The 15,572-nt window shown below is 47.8% G+C and overlaps 1 protein-coding gene across 2 annotated transcripts in view; it reads left to right on the top strand.

Moving 5' to 3' along the window:
* The window catches only part of LOC119404591 (nuclear pore membrane glycoprotein 210), a 345,697-nt gene that overhangs the window by 255,599 nt on the left and 74,526 nt on the right, over positions 1–15,572 (top strand). For both annotated transcript variants that reach the window (XM_037671142.2, XM_049418937.1), the window contains exons 13-16: positions 852–963; positions 8,899–8,961; positions 9,020–9,066; positions 9,120–9,193. In XM_037671142.2, the coding sequence (XP_037527070.1) occupies positions 852–963; positions 8,899–8,961; positions 9,020–9,066; positions 9,120–9,193 (296 nt within the window). The remainder of the gene's footprint in view (positions 1–851; positions 964–8,898; positions 8,962–9,019; positions 9,067–9,119; positions 9,194–15,572) is intronic.

Genomic DNA, 15,572 nt, shown 5'->3' with positions numbered 1-15,572 from the left:
ATGTCACAGTTTCTACCAATGCAAGCGGATTGTGGTCAGCGGGTACTGTGGTGGAACAGTGTGGTATTCGATTGTACAAGGTGCTAGTGGGTGGCAGCACTTGGAGTGCACATTCGAAAAGTGCCTGAACCGTGCCTTCAGGATAATGCAGCAGCAGACCTCACCGTCAGCAGCCCGAAACACCCGAGTTTCCTGGCGCCAGAGAGAGAGCGTGGAACAAGGCGATCACTCCATTTACGGGATTACAAGCAGCAGAGAGACCCAGCATCCACTCCTTCACGTCCAGGGCAGGTCACCACTCTGCCGAAGAAGTATTTTAATGACTTTATAGTATATCATTGACAAGCTTCAATCACAGGAATTTGTTACATGAGGAATCTCCACATGATGCCACCACACCATGCATTGCAAACCTTTCCCTTCGAGCCGCTCCCGGCGCTGCTCGCCTATGTTATTACCAGAGGGGCCTCTTGGTTCCCCAAAACAAGACACATATAGCAGTGCGGCCTAAAGAAATGTGTTTCTTGAAAATCGTTTGTCTTTCCAAACGGGTGACTAACACTGTGTTCAAAGTTAATATCTCTCTCTGCATTCTGCATGCCAATAGGGGCCTTGGTCATGGCTGAACATATGGCACTATCCACTATGTAAGAGAAGTTCTTGGGCTAGTTGCTAGATCATTTTTGGAAACATCCATATTACGAACATACGCTGATTCAGGACACGTGGAGTGGAGTGTTCGAACGTGCTAGTAATGCTTAGGCTGCAGCCAGGTAGATACAGCACTGCCTGGGCACACCCATTTATGCTTTGTTTCAACTTCTCCAGCCAGTGCAATAATGTCCTTGCAGGCGATACACCCAGCCAAAGCTGCAGCAGTCGCCTATGGGTCACTCAAGGAGGTGGCCTTCGAAGGGGGCCCCCGGCCATGGCCTATGCTGCCTGCAGGATACCGAGTGCAGTGTATGTTGATCATATGCATGACAAGTTTCTCTCTGCGTATTGCAATATTGTCCTGGTGGTCAGATTCAGTATATAGCTTCCTTGTTGCAATCTGCTAGAAGCTATACAGTGAAATCTCGGTGATACGATCACAGCTCATACGAATTTCGGGGTAATACGAATTTTTCGTTGGTCCCGGCCAAGACCCATTGGCCTGCAATGTAATGGAGTACGGTTTTTGCGAACCGATTTTCACCCAGCGACATTTGATACGAACGTACGTTACCACCCAGGCACGAAGAGGTGCTGTCCGCGCTGTCGCGGAAGACGCGCCAAGCACGTGCCAGCGCGGGAACGCAAGAGTGGGCATGCGCGCCGCCCCGCCAAGTCGTCAGAATCACGGTGTCAGAAAAACACTTTTCTTATGGTCACAATATACCTTCAGTGACGTCTCACGGCCTCCGAGATCGTGTGTGCGAATCTTTGAGGCTCTTATGTGCCTCCGTGTGCCTTCGCGTTTGGATTACAGAGGACATTAGCGCCATGCATTTTTTTCTAACGCGTCGACGCGGGCTGCTGTCGTTGTACTGTGTTTACACGTGCCTTCCTCGTGCATCAGACATCCTATGAAATGTGGACGAGGACCGAAAGAAGGCGAAGACGGTCTTGGCGAAGGAGTGAGGCCTCACAACATCAACATGCGCGACTGTTGATGTCGCACTTGTGCGGGCGCGGCCGTAAATCTCTAAAAAAACAACCCCCAAACTTCCACGATAACAAAATCATAACACAGGACCGGGGTTCTGTAATTCTGTGTCCTTGATCCATCACGTCAAAGTGCTTCTTTCTGCTTTCTGGTGATACGAATTTCGGACGATACGAATATTTTTGGTGGTCCCGGGAGATCCGTATCACCGGGGTTTCACTGTATATGAAACCAACTCTCGCTTTGAGGTCCCTGTCGTGTTTTTGGCACCTAAGAGGCTCTCACGCATTTGTGCTCGTTCGAGTGGCGCACCAAGTGCTGAGTGTGTCAAAAAGCACACAAAAGGATTTTTGAAGCGTTCAGTAGGCGTTGTGTATAAGATTCCACTCAGTTGTGGTAAGGTGTACATCGGCCAGTCGGGCCGGTGTATAAATGATCACCCAAGGGAGCATGTGCTGTCACTGGGGGATGGCACAGGTTCGCATTTGCCACATCATTGCAAGGAGTGCTCGTGTGAACCTTTGCTGAACCGCACGAGTATCTTATGAAGAAGCAAAGACAAAGTGGCACGTGAACTAGCAGAGGCGATGTACATTAAGCATTTTAGAGACCAATGCATCAGCGTCCCGTCCTTGTTGCTTTTTAAAAATGAGTTTGCCTTCCTATTTGAGAGGCTGTGATGATAGGTCTTTGTGCATTTTTTTATTGTTGTGCGTGTTGTACGCATGCGTGAGGGTTTCAGAAGATGAGCCTCGGTTTAATAGAAGTCAGTTGCGAGTGTGTGCTTGTCCGTGTTACTTCTTCCTCCACGTTCTTGTTTTGTGCCAACAATTTTCTAACCAGATTTTCACGTTATTCATGTCATTACCCGACAGTCATATTCGTCAAACCCTCTTACCCTCCCATGCCAATTTCCGTCTACACCACATTAAGGAGGCGATCACGAGTGTACCCAGACGTAGGTGGCTAGATAGATAGATAGACAAACAAACACCCAAAGTGCCTTGGGTTCGCTAAGAAATGCTTCGCATTCAATACTGTCATGAGCCTATGCCCATGAGCTTTTGGCAATGAATAAAAAAATTGCCATGAAAGCCCCTTTTTCTGTTACATGTGATAGTTCACAGTTCCTTTCACTTAGGGCTGGGCAAAGATGCATTGAAATTGTATCGCAATACAAGATACCAAAAAGTATTTGAATTACAGATAGAAAATACCACAGCAATTTATTGCATCATATATGATACTTTGCAGTTTTATCTTAACACTTTCGTGACCGCGCCTATTCCCATCGATAGTATGTTATCGAAGACTTCAAGATCAAGTTTTGGCACTCTCTGAGCGGTTCCGGACAGCTAACGCAATACAGAACATAAAATAACATGTTTTTTATCAGTTTTGTTTGCGAGTTTGTTTTTTCCACGGCGGGGAGATTTTTAAAGCTCGTTCGCAGTCGGGTAGGTGAGCGCTCGTTGTTTCAGACTTCGCGTCGACGCCGCTCGCGGGTGCTCCACAGAAACGGCGAATTTCGGCGGATTCCCATTAATATGAGCGGGAATCTCTGGATGATGGTAGCAGCACAGACACGAAACGGCGAAAGTGCGTCAAACCTCCCCGGAACATCAGCAGCTATCCGCCGGTAAGTTTCGTCTTTTCCTCGAGTCGTTTTATCGCTGCCGCGCATCGATGTAAACGTATCCAGTGCATTCTAAACATAACAGCTCTTATCTGCAAGGTGTTAACTTCATTCGGGCGGGAGCATTTGGCGCTGGCTGCAGAAAGAGCGCAGTTCTCTTCGCGAAGACTGCGCGGAGCGGACTTTGACCCAACGCTCCGGTGTGCTGCGCGGCGGCGTCTTCATGTTGTTTTTTTACCGCAGAAGTCGTCAGAGAGACATGCAACCACACAGATAAGTATGCGTGGACGCATACTTTCGAAAAGCCTACATACAGCGAGAGGGACGGATCCATGGAGGGAGGTTACTGAAGAGAAGATGAGCAAGTTCGTCTCACTCCATGTGTACATGGTAATCGTTGAAGTCCCGCACTTGCATTGGTGTTGGGGTCGACGACACGTATTTCCAGGCCTTCGTCTACCGTCAGTGATGCCACGGAAAAGGTTCAAGGCTTCTTGAGTGTCTCTGATCTGAAGAAGACCACTGTCGCATCCCACGAGAATCTTCACCACGTGTCTTCTCTATTGCAACACATGAACGATTTTTCTACGCTATCTTTTAACCCTGTCGAAACCTTTCAGTGAATGAGAAAATGGTGAAACGTGAAGGTCGGTATGGTATTCGGCAGTATATGAGCGAGAAAGAGGTCAAATGAGAGTACAATCATGGATTTTTGCAGATTTGGAACAGACTACACTGTTCATTTCAACAAATACACAGGACAATTGAAAAATACCAGATTTGCAAACTATGCTAGGAAAGCTGAACAGAAAAAAAAATTTTTTTTCAAAACATGCGCAGCCAGCCTTTGTTTCACCGCGTCGAGAACCTGCATCGCGCGGAGGCATGATAGGCACTAGTGCCTATATTCTTGTATTTATGTAAATAATCTTTGTACTTACAGAGCTTATATTTCCACTATTATTCTACGAGGGCTTTGCGTTCAAAACGTATATTTCGATTTTTTTCAATGTTTAACCTTTGCGGAGTAGCATTGATGTTTTTATGAATCTTTCTTTCTTTTTGATGCATTTTTCTTTGTATGATATATTTTTTATTTTATTAGAAATAAAACCGTTGTTTGAAATTAATACTGTTGGAAAGACCAATTCTTCCTCTATCATTTGATACCCTACACTTTAGCATCAATTATAACTCTGTGGCAGGGAAAAAATATTTCCTAGACTAGCCAAAAACAACCGATTTTTCCGCGGTCACGAAAGTGTTAAGATGCACGAATTTCTTGTAGATCTATATAATGTAGCAACAAACGCCTATGCACAAAAAATGTAAGTTGCACGAAGTGCCGTAGGACACCGCCGCTATTCACGTTATTGTTACTTATAGCTGCAGTTTAGTAACAGACCAAAAGTTGAGGGATGCCTAAAAAAGTAAAACAAATATAAGTATTAAAGGCACACTAAAGAGCAACTCGAAGTTGATACGGAGCGAAAGATGGGCATTCGAGAATGCGTGCAGGTTTTTGTTCGGTGCAAAAAGATGACTTATTAGTGGAGAAATCCGTAATCAAAGACCAAATATCTCTTCCTCAATTTCTCTCGCCCCAAATCTGGCGCGGCAGCTGTGTCGTCACTGATTTCATTGCTCTCAGCGAATCGGAGGGCGCCAGGATACGTCACCGCATGTGTAAGCGGCTGGCGCCACTGGTTCATGGCTGCTTCCGTGTTTTCCGTGATCATGGCTGCGATGGATAGCGGTGCAGACGCTGAACCCGCTGAACCTTGCAACGAAGACCTCGCAAAGGATACAGGTTTACATTTCAGTGACTTCAGCCAAGTGGAGTGCGATATGATTCTTCGAGCTCGCGCGGCTAGTGTTTCAGCGCACGCCGTCGGAGAGTGAAGCCTCATTTTCGTCAACGGAAAGCGAGGCGGCCAGTCAGCCAAGCGACGTCGTCGGTGAAGAGCTTCATTCGCGACTCACCCATACTGACTGGTAAGTGCTAAAGTGTTTAACTGCCCACGTATTTCTTCCGTTCAGGAAAAAGGAATGGTTCCTCTGCTAGGGGCCTTGGTAGTAGGATGGTGCGTCAATGCGACAAAGCGAGGGTTTACCTCTAGGGCCGGAATTCCATCCGCGTGCGCAGGAGAGATTCTCCTGCGGCTTTTTATTTATGCAGTATCAGGACAATGTCATTGAGCGCAGACAGCAGCGGTTTCAACGCCATCGTGTCTACGAATGCGCCATTCACGCTGAATGTTTCATCACACCGTGCACTTTCGATCGCATTCGAGCCGCGATAGGAACCGCAACCAGGAAATAAGCCGACTGCGATTAAAAAAGCTCGCCTTGCGACACCTGCATTGTATGTCAAACGACACCAACTCACTCGGACCAGGATAGAACTTATTTATTACGATTGACACCGCAAGGAAGTTATGCCTCAAGGAATTAAATTTTGATCAGGGAATTAAATCTTAATTGGACTCCACCTCGACTGAATGATCCGTTACCTTGTCATGCGCAGCTCCCGACCAACGATACCTTACGGAAAAAGGCGCTTCCAGCAGCTATGTATTGCATGCACTATCTTATGAACGCAGCCCAATATGAAAATTTTGAGGGCTTGTTTGGTGCTGTTTCAGGTGCGACTGCGGACATTGCGTGGTACTCGACCACTTCAGCGAGAAGGAGTGCTCTGCTGTCGAGAGATGGGAGACCCTGTCACTGCTGCGCAGCCTGAAGGATGCATCACAGAGCACCCGTAGTTCCACCTCGTGTCTAAACATAGCTGTGCTCCATGTTGTGTACTTCGAACAGTTCGTTGACCAAGATCAACTGCACCCGCTTTCTAGATTTTAAACTGTATTTCACAGGCACCCTCGTTTGCTGGTCATACAACCCAAGGTCTAACAAAAGTCTGTTGCCTTACCAGAGTGCACACTCCTAACTCATGAAACGAGGCATCATCATGTTTAGCTTCCTCTCAGCCCTACAGAAATCCTATTCACACACGGTTGTAGCCAGTTTCAACAGTCAGGTTGAGTGCCTGCTGTCCACCGGCTACCCAGATCACCTAATCCGCAGCACTTCTGAAAGCCTGCTTCAGAAAATAAAATCTACCAAAAGGAAACTGCAACCCTTAATTCAACAACCACCTTAAGTTATGCCATATTTGCATTGCCTATCACACAACATCAGAAAGGTAGCAGAAAGGTGCGGAATTTGTTTCATGTTTTTAGTGCCTTGCAAACTTAAAAAAGTGTGCCCTCCGCTGACTAAGGAAAAAAATCTAGCAAGGCTCGTGCACAAAGGACCGCAAAAATGAGTACACAAAACGCATGTCAAATGTTATTTATTAAATTCCTGTGCCTTGTGGTCGCTCGTATATTTGTCAAACTGGCCGCTGCTTCAATGAACGCACGCAGGAACACAAGCCATCCATGGGCACTGGCTCAGACAGTAATCGTGCCGTACGATGCAAGAACTGAGACAGCATGAGCTGTTTTCCTCAGCTGGAAAAAACTAAATCCCTTTCTAAGGCAAAAACAAGAACAGAAAGAGAGGTCATTGAGGCTTTCTTGATTAAAGTGTCGAGTTGGGCTTGTTGGTACATAATTCTGGCACACTGCAGCACAAGAAACATACAACGGACGGAACACGAACGACGAAGACGAGCACTGAACTTGCAACAACCTTTATTGGAAAAGTTTCACATATAGTATTTATGCTGTCCGACGCAGACGTCATTCACTACACATGCATAGGAATGCCAACTCTTTATCAGTTAGTAGCAGAGATGGTATGCTTACACAACTCTCCCCCAGATAGGAAATGCGTTCTGCTTCTGTGATTTCTCGAGTGATTCGCGTTTTGCTCTTATTAATGACGGAAGTGTTATGTAGCTGGGGTGCGCAATCCTGACACATTATACAATGACTGGCTAGGAAACCTTCAACATCCTTTCCGTCAAGCGCATTTTTTACATTGTTCTACATAGGCTATGGGGATCCTCCCCCTGGCTATGGGCCTGGCTGTGGCCAAGTCAGTGTTCCCCTGTGGCTTGTCGCCAACGAGAGGTTGACATCACTATGTGTATCTGTGTGTGTTAGGGCACTCGACTCTTGCTGTCATGCAAGTCTTGGAGTGCCAAAGCTTCACAGTGCAGGCAGTGGAGAGGCATGTGTGGCAGAGGTTTAAGAGCACCATCAGACATGTATGAAAGATAATGTAATAACTCGAAGGCTGAGCATCTTCCGTATCCACGCCGTCTGCAAAAGAATGTGCAAAATGTGAATCCTCACTAATGAATGAAATTACATAAAAAAGGCTGTGCAGTCATTTATTAGTGCAATTGCCATGCTCTTGCAGACAATATTGCTTACCATCCAAGCATGCACTAATGCCATACAACCACCTGCTTCTGTTTACTTTTTTTGAGTGCCGTCTGAGTCTTGCAGTATGAGTGCAAGGGTTCTGTTCAAACTTATCTATGCATGATGTGAATAGACTGTAATAATTTGACAGGACGAATATCTAAAACGCGACAAAGGCCAATGGTGCCACATGATTGGAGGGGGTGGCTAAAACTAACACTAACGTCGTTACAGCAGGCCTTTCGTTAATACTTTCACCGATATCCTGGTTCAAAAGCAAGTGCATGTTTTTTTATAAAGAAGATAATGTCATTTCCCACTGTCAAGCCCTTCCCAACTTCACTCCCGAAACGATGGCACAGACTTATTGCGTAGTTTGGTCGCGCATGCATCAAGCGCTGTAAAACATCCCGACTTATGCCCGTGAAACCCTCGGCTATTGGCTTCACATGTGAAAATTTGTTCACACTGTGCAGCCACCACTGCCGCAGCGCACCACTCGTTCACAAACTCCCATCGTTCCTTTGCACAGTTAAAACGCTGCTGTGAATGGGCGCCCGAAGATTTTTGGGCCCGGGCACTCATGAAAGTGAAACGCAACATTACCGTTGTCTGATGAGCCATGTTACATGACCATATGGAAAAAAAAAAGGACTAGCTACCATACCCCCCTCTATTAGCCGTTAGGAAGTTAGGAGTGCTCAGGCTAGTTGGTTGTTCGGGATCTTTTTTTTTTTCCAGATTGGAACTTTACCATGTGATTGACCCTTGTGTGGAACATTATTTGCCCTAGCCATCATAATGCATCATCATAGCAGTTTCTTAACAGTGCTATTCCATAACTAAAAAGGTTGTCTTGCTTTTCTTTTTTTTTTTTTACTAGCTGCTTCAAAACAGCTTCCCTGCTCCAAAATGCTATTTTTCCTGCTTCAAAAAGTGCTCCTGATGCAATATGTCCCACTGCTATAACTATAGCTGACACTGCCAGCACCCTTTTCAGAAATGGTGGCACAGTTGTCCACTTCAGCTGCTTGTCTCCATGGGGATGGGCAAATCTTCTAGAGGTGAAGCATCCAAGAAAGCTTGCACAGAGCTCTGTGCACCAACATGTTGCTATACAAGGACTTGCACTGCCTCTGTTGCTGGGTGTCTGTGCGGTTTAGAACTCACTGATGGGCTGCTGTGCATTGCGTATGCCTTTTGTAAAAGCACTGAGTGTCATATGGTGTACTGTGCAGTGTCTTCAAGCACAACTGACCTGGTGAGTGTCATGCGCATGGTGGACCCTTATCGCAGAAACCGTAAGTACCTTACCCTGAAGGTCTGCAGTGTAGCCTGTGAGCGCATCTGATTGTGCAGGAGATCTGCACGTGTTCCGGGTGTTGTGCCAGGCAATTGGGGAGACGGTGAGTGTTTCAAGCAGGAGGCAAAAAATGGAGCACTGAGTTCCATGATGCAGGTTCTTATGCTGTCTGTGGGCAACAACGTCTCGGCCAGCCTCCCAAGCCCAGCCTCCAGTGAAGTCTCCATCAGGCAAGCCATCACCGCTTTTAATGCTAATCTAGGCGCTCGCTATCAAAACTGTGATTTCATACTTTCATTTGTACATGAAACCTTTTAGTTCTCGCGTCATGTTTTGTGGATGCTAGCCATTTGAGAAGGTGTGAAATATTAAGAAAAGTGATTCTACTACTCTACGCTGTATCTCCTAGTGAGAAGCAAATTTCGAGTGGTATATTGGCTTGATAACTTTGGCCCACTTCGACCTATTAAATGATCCCATTTAAGCAGGGCATGTAAGTTTACTTAGACCATTTATCCTATATCGTCGCAGTCGTTCAAGTTGTTCAAGCAGCTTTGTCTTGGTTCAATAGTCTCCATTCCTCTGTGCAATATCCTCTCCTCTTACAGTGTTTACAAACAGCCAGCATCTTTGCAATGTCTCCTGTAAAATGGCAATCTACAGTGTGATGACTGACAGCGTTACACAAAAAACTCATAAGTACCTTCGTATGAAGTTTGGCGAACGCACTCGCCGGCAAGTGCGCTTTGCAACGAGTGTCACTAAACGTTCCCGTGTGACAGCGTGCGAATGACACTAGTGGCGAAGTGCACTCCTCCAAAGTGCACTTAAGTTGCCCCGTGTGACAGGGGTATTATTCCTTTGGGCCGCATAGCGTCGACAGAAAACTATCATCATTAACGGCCTCTACCTTATATGGCATCTAGCATCGCCTAGCAACGTGATGGAGGAAGGAAAGTAGGGGAGGAAAAGAGAAGTAGAGAGGAGAACGAGAATAAATAAATAAAGCAAAATAAAAGCTCTTGGTGAGGCAAGATTCGAACCCGCATACCCACAGTCCGAAGGCAAGTGTCATGATGGCACAAACTCTCCTACGGTTGAACACACGCATGAAATTGTCCTTTTTCCCACATGGTTCGCAGAACACGGTCTCTCCTTTTATTGTCTGGCATGGTGAGTCAAGTGTCCACCGTCGAATCAACACACTCCTGGGTCTCTTTCTTTTCAGCGTGGCTGAGAAGGGCAGCACAGCAGCAGATGCCCAAACTACTAAAAGAGCAGAAGGGAGGGATGCCTCGTATTGGCCGGGGCTAATCGCATAGGGTCAATTTCTCCCCTCTTGGTGAACACCCCGAAGAGCCCCTCACCACATTTGAGCATTTCGAGCTGACCAGTGTAATGGATGCACTGGCCGCTCACGATCACGTCTGCCAAGGTTTGCGACGCTACGCACTGCGCAAAAGACGTGAAATTTCAAACTGAACGCCGTTGCCCTTTTTCTCGTAGGCGCGCTTCCCAGATGGAGGGGCTGACGTACAACAATGAGTGGTCCTGCGTAGTTATTTGGGCACTGACGTCGCTCACCTACGTAGACATTGATGCTCTGACGTCGCTAACAGTAGGACATGACGCTGCGAGAAGTATTCGAGATGTGCAATTTGTTTAATCTGTTGCTTTAATGAATGAACGAAAGCTGAGAGAAATAATAAAACACAGAAACGGAATTTAACAGCGAAGCTGTTCAGGCTAGCCTTAATGTGTGCGGCCTACCAGAAAATGGATGTGTGCCTATCAGAAAACTATCACCATCATAAACGGGTATGCGCCACGAAAATTGGGTAAATCCCACCACTGGTCAACTAAAGATGAAGCAGGCAATATTTAGCCCAACAAATGGCTGAGAAGCGATGGCGGCGAGCCGAAGACCCCGAGTACGTACAATACTAGGGAACGGGAAAGGCAACGGTGGCTGCGAGAAGACCCCGAAGCGATGGAAGGCCTACGTCAACGACAACGTGCCCGTAGATCTGAGAGTTGTAAACGCTTGGTTTCAGCACGAGGTTCTGTCTCGGGAGTTTGGACATCCGTGTCGTGTCTGTGACAGTCTGGTTTAACTCGAACCTCTGTACGCTGAGGATTAACGTAGAAACAACACAGAATCACCTAGCTAAACCTTGCAACGACCTAGAAGCAACCTAGAAAAAACCTGCATCACCTAGCTAAGGCCTAGAAACAACCTAGAAGCAACCAGATTAGTCTTCAGAATGGTCCAGTTTTGCTGTGTCGAGCCTTTGCTCGGCTTAGCGCAAGCTTCGCCAATTTTTTTATCTTTATTTTTACTTCTAATTGCAGCGAGATGCCAGACTTATCTGCCGCGATTCTGCATGCGTTCGTGTTCTCGTCATTGCCGCGTCGTGCCAATGCCAGCCCCGACAACGCTTGGCGCCTTTTTGGTGCCTTTTTGGTGCATCGTCCCTTAGAGCAGTTCTAGCTGTGCGATGCGGTTTAACGATACGTGATCCGAGCCAGCCTCTCCAAACGTGTACGCACTCGGGAGTCCATCCCACAGAAACGAACGCCAAAACAACACAGCTCGTCAACGCGGATACACGGGGCTAGTGGCAAGGGTATCAAGATCGCCTTCTCGCATCGCGGTTTCTCGGCTCATAATGAACCAATTTAAAACATTCTTGTGGTAAAACGCTCTTCATTGGGCACGCAACAACACCCAGTGGTTAACTACAATTCCTTATGTGAGCTCGGAGCGGCTTTTTCAGAAATAAATTTCAAAGAAAACAATAGCCGCGTGTGCATCACACTTACTATTTTGATCTAAACCCTCCTTTCCCCTGACGGCACTGCACGGTTTCGCATTCGTTCTCCACCTTCCCGCGGCTGCACAGAGGGACCTCCTGTACCCTGCCCACCACCACACGCAGGTCTTCAAGGCTGTTCTTGACTTCCTTGGGCACACTGTACTGGACAACCGGCTTTACAAGCCACCCGCCGCGTCCTCGGCAATGGATGCCACTCTCCTTCTTCTTTCTGATTCCCATCTTTATTTCTCTCTCCCCATTCCCCTGCAGACGCTGAGACGGGATTCCATTCAGGTTCACTGCTGCTAGCGGTTGTTTTTCCCGAAGTTGGTTGAACTAGAGGGCTAGGTTGAACCCCATAGAGTTTTAAAAGGTCAATATTGCCCGGTAACATGAATAACGGTTTCAAACTGCACTTGAAAGCGAAATTTGAGGTTAAATAGTGTTCATGTAGGCGCCGTTTTTGAAAATAGGCATTTATAGGCACTTATAGGCATTTAGGCACGAACCCCAAAAATAGGCATTTATAGGCGCTATAAAAACACAATAAAAGCATTTCTTAACCTCTAATTCATGCTCATATATCAAAGTGGCACAATAGGAACGCAAGGAACAAAATAGGCATTTGCCTAAAATCCGGTCTCTAGTCATAACCACTCGGCTGTCCAGGCGCGCTGGAAGAACAAGCATTTATGGGAACCATATAATTGCGTTGCTATGGGCGAGAGGACGAGAAAAAGATGGAGAAAGAAAGAGAAATAGAGAAATAAAGAAACGCAGAAAAAAAAAGATAAGGAAAGAAAGACGCACGTGACAATTTTCTGCTGGTTGGCTACTGGTTCCAGTAGTGCTGGTTTATTAACACATTCCTGGCAGCTGCTGGAACCAATGGAACCAGCAGGCGATGGAAACATCAGGTGATGGAACCAGCAGGGGATGGAGCCAGTAGGCTATGGAACTAGCAGGCAGCCAGCAGGCAACGGAACCAGTAGCTGCTGGTTCCAGTGCTGTTTTGCAGCCAGTCAGCCAACTTGTTACTCACTGATATGGAGAACACCTCCAAGCAACAAGCTGGAAGTAAGCCATATTCCAGCTGCATATTCCTGTATTTCCAGCTGGAATGCAGCATGTTTCTGGCTGGAAGTTAGTCCCTTCACAGCTGAACAATTGTCACATTCCATCTTCATAATGCTTTGAGTTGGATTTGTACCAATGTGCAGATTAAGTTTGTTCTCAATAGCTTCTAGTTCCACAGGTGCAATTATTTCAAAATTTCCTTAAGTACGCACATAACTGTCATGAATTCCCACAGTCAAGGGACAGACAGGACTCCTCTCAACAGCACTTGTCTTAGAAGAACTCAGAAATCAAACACTCAACGAAACACTCAGTATACTGCACCCTTATGTACACATGCAAGAATAACTATAAAAATACCAAGCAGTAACGCCTGTTCTTAATACCATTTAGGCACTTTTCACAAAAACGAAAACTGAGAAGTCTTGACTGTCCACTGTTTCCCTGACCGTTTTGAAGGTTTGAAGAAGCCTTGACTGTCCACGGCCGTTTCCCTGACAAGGCGTTAGACGTCGGTCACCGCAGTGTCAACGCGGCGTAGATGTTTGCTTCCATGGCGATGATGGAGCTTCTTCACCAAACCAGCATGGCACTCAACGTGGTCTGTAGCGTACCAGGCAAAAGATGCTAGCAGGTAGTTGCCCCGTGGACTAGGATGCACACAGGTGACGGCTGCGGGGCCTGGACTGGGCTTGTTGAACGAGGCCACAGCTCATGTCCTCACGCCTTCCTTGCCCATCTTCAGCTTGTCCTAAATATGGTCCAGGCTTCTACGATCAGCATACACGTCTCCAGGCCATTGCTGGAGAAGCGACTGCCCTGCTCCCCGCACACATCAGCCAAACCGGCTCATACGTCTCCCGCCGCGGCTGCTTCCTTTGCGCTCGTGCTCTTTCGAACTGCTCCCTGGACTCCTGTTTTCTCTTCCTTTATTTTGTCACGTGCTTCGCCTTTACCACCAGACGGCTGTTCTCTTCTTCTTTACGTACCGCCTTCGCCTTTTACTCGCGACAGTAACACAGAAAGGTACATTGGAAGTAATATATTTCATTGAAATATCTGTATATACACTTGAAATAGTCCATTGTGCCATCTTTGATTTGTGTTTGACACGTTGCATCCTTTTGGATAGTGATCAGCAGGAGGCCTTGATTCACACCAGAGGTGTCTGTGTTGTTGAGGGCACCCCGGTGACGCAGGCAATCTAAAACAAATTAAAAGATTTGATGGTACATGCGGATAACGACTGCAGATATGAAACTAAAAAAAAAGTGCTACTTTACATATGGACAACGGAACTAAACGTGAGAACAGATATCAAGTGAAATAAATTTTGCATCTCTACAGCCATTAGTTCACTCAACTAGAATTAACCATGATAATTATGCTCTTGTGGGATGCTGTGTCGGTGGAAGGACGCATCCCAACATAAAACGTAACAACTGTTTATTAACGGAGTAGCAGCAGCGGGGCGAGCATACCGACGCTGCACTCAGTGGGGTAGCGAAGGAATGATCTCTTCCGAGCTTGGCAGCTTGGTTTTATAACCACCGTCGGTGACGTAAGCCTCCGGTGACGCTGTCCCTTATCTGAGGCGTGGTGTAGCATGCAGCCCTGTCACGCCGGCCTAGATAGTGACGAGGCGGAGGCGGCGCCGGTTTGTGCGCACTGTGTCGCCACATCACCCCCCCGCGGAGTGCAGAGCCCTCAGGGTCTGTAGAAATCTGGAAGGCGTACCAGACGTCCAGAGCGTGTCGTGACCGGAGCAGGCTGCGACGTCGGCGGCTGTGGATAGATGCCTGTGGTTGGAGTGGCGCTGTCCGGCTCGTTCGAAGCGATGTATGCGGGCTTGAGCCGGTCAATGGAGACGCGGACGTCGTTTCCGTTCAGGCGCAGAGTGAAGTTCTTGTTGTCGCAATGGACGACCAGGTAGGGTCCGCTGTAGGGTGGCTGGAAAGGCCTGCGGACGGTGTCGTCGCGGAGGAAAGCGTGCATGCACGAAGCTAACTCCTTGAACACGAAAGGTGTAGGCTTGCAGTGGTGGGCTGCAGGTGACGGGCGTAAGGCGGCGATGGTGCGTCGGAGCCGGGCGACGAAGTCGGGGGGGTCTGACGTCGTAGTGCTCGATGGCAGTGCGGCGAGGAATTCACATGGGAGACGGAGTGGTTCCCCGTAGACGAGCTCTGCTGGTGTTGCGTGGATGTCCGGCTTGAAGGTGGCGCGAAGACCGAGGATGACGGCTGGGATGGCCTCGAGCCAGGTTGAGTCCGGGTGGCACATAATGGCTGATTTGAACTGTCGGTGGAAACGCTCAATCATTCCGTTGGCACAGGGGTGGTAACTGGTGGTCCTCAAGCGTTCGAAACCGATGGTCAGCCCGAGGAGCCTGAAAAGGTGCGACTCGAACTGTCGTCCTTGGTCGGTGGTTACGCGGCGGGGGGCGCCGAAACGAGCAATCCAGCCGGTGAAGAAGGCCGAGGCGACGTCTTCCGCGGTGATTCCTTCGAGGGGCCATGCCTCGGGCCATCGAGTGTACCAATCGATGGCGGTGAGGCAGTAGCGATAGGGTCCAGCAGGGGGAAGGGGTCCTATGATGTCGAGGTGGACGTGCTCAAACCGACCGGAGGGCTGAGGGAATGTTCCGAGTGGTGACGTGACGTGCCTGGTGACTTTAGCGCGTTGGCATTGAATGCAGGAGTGCGCCCAGGTGCGACAA

Source organism: Rhipicephalus sanguineus, chromosome 9 (genome assembly GCF_013339695.2).
Source record: "Rhipicephalus sanguineus isolate Rsan-2018 chromosome 9, BIME_Rsan_1.4, whole genome shotgun sequence".
NCBI lineage: Eukaryota > Metazoa > Arthropoda > Arachnida > Ixodida > Ixodidae > Rhipicephalus > Rhipicephalus sanguineus.
Note: the sequence above shows the minus strand (reverse complement) of the source record. Positions and strands in the feature narration are given on the sequence as shown.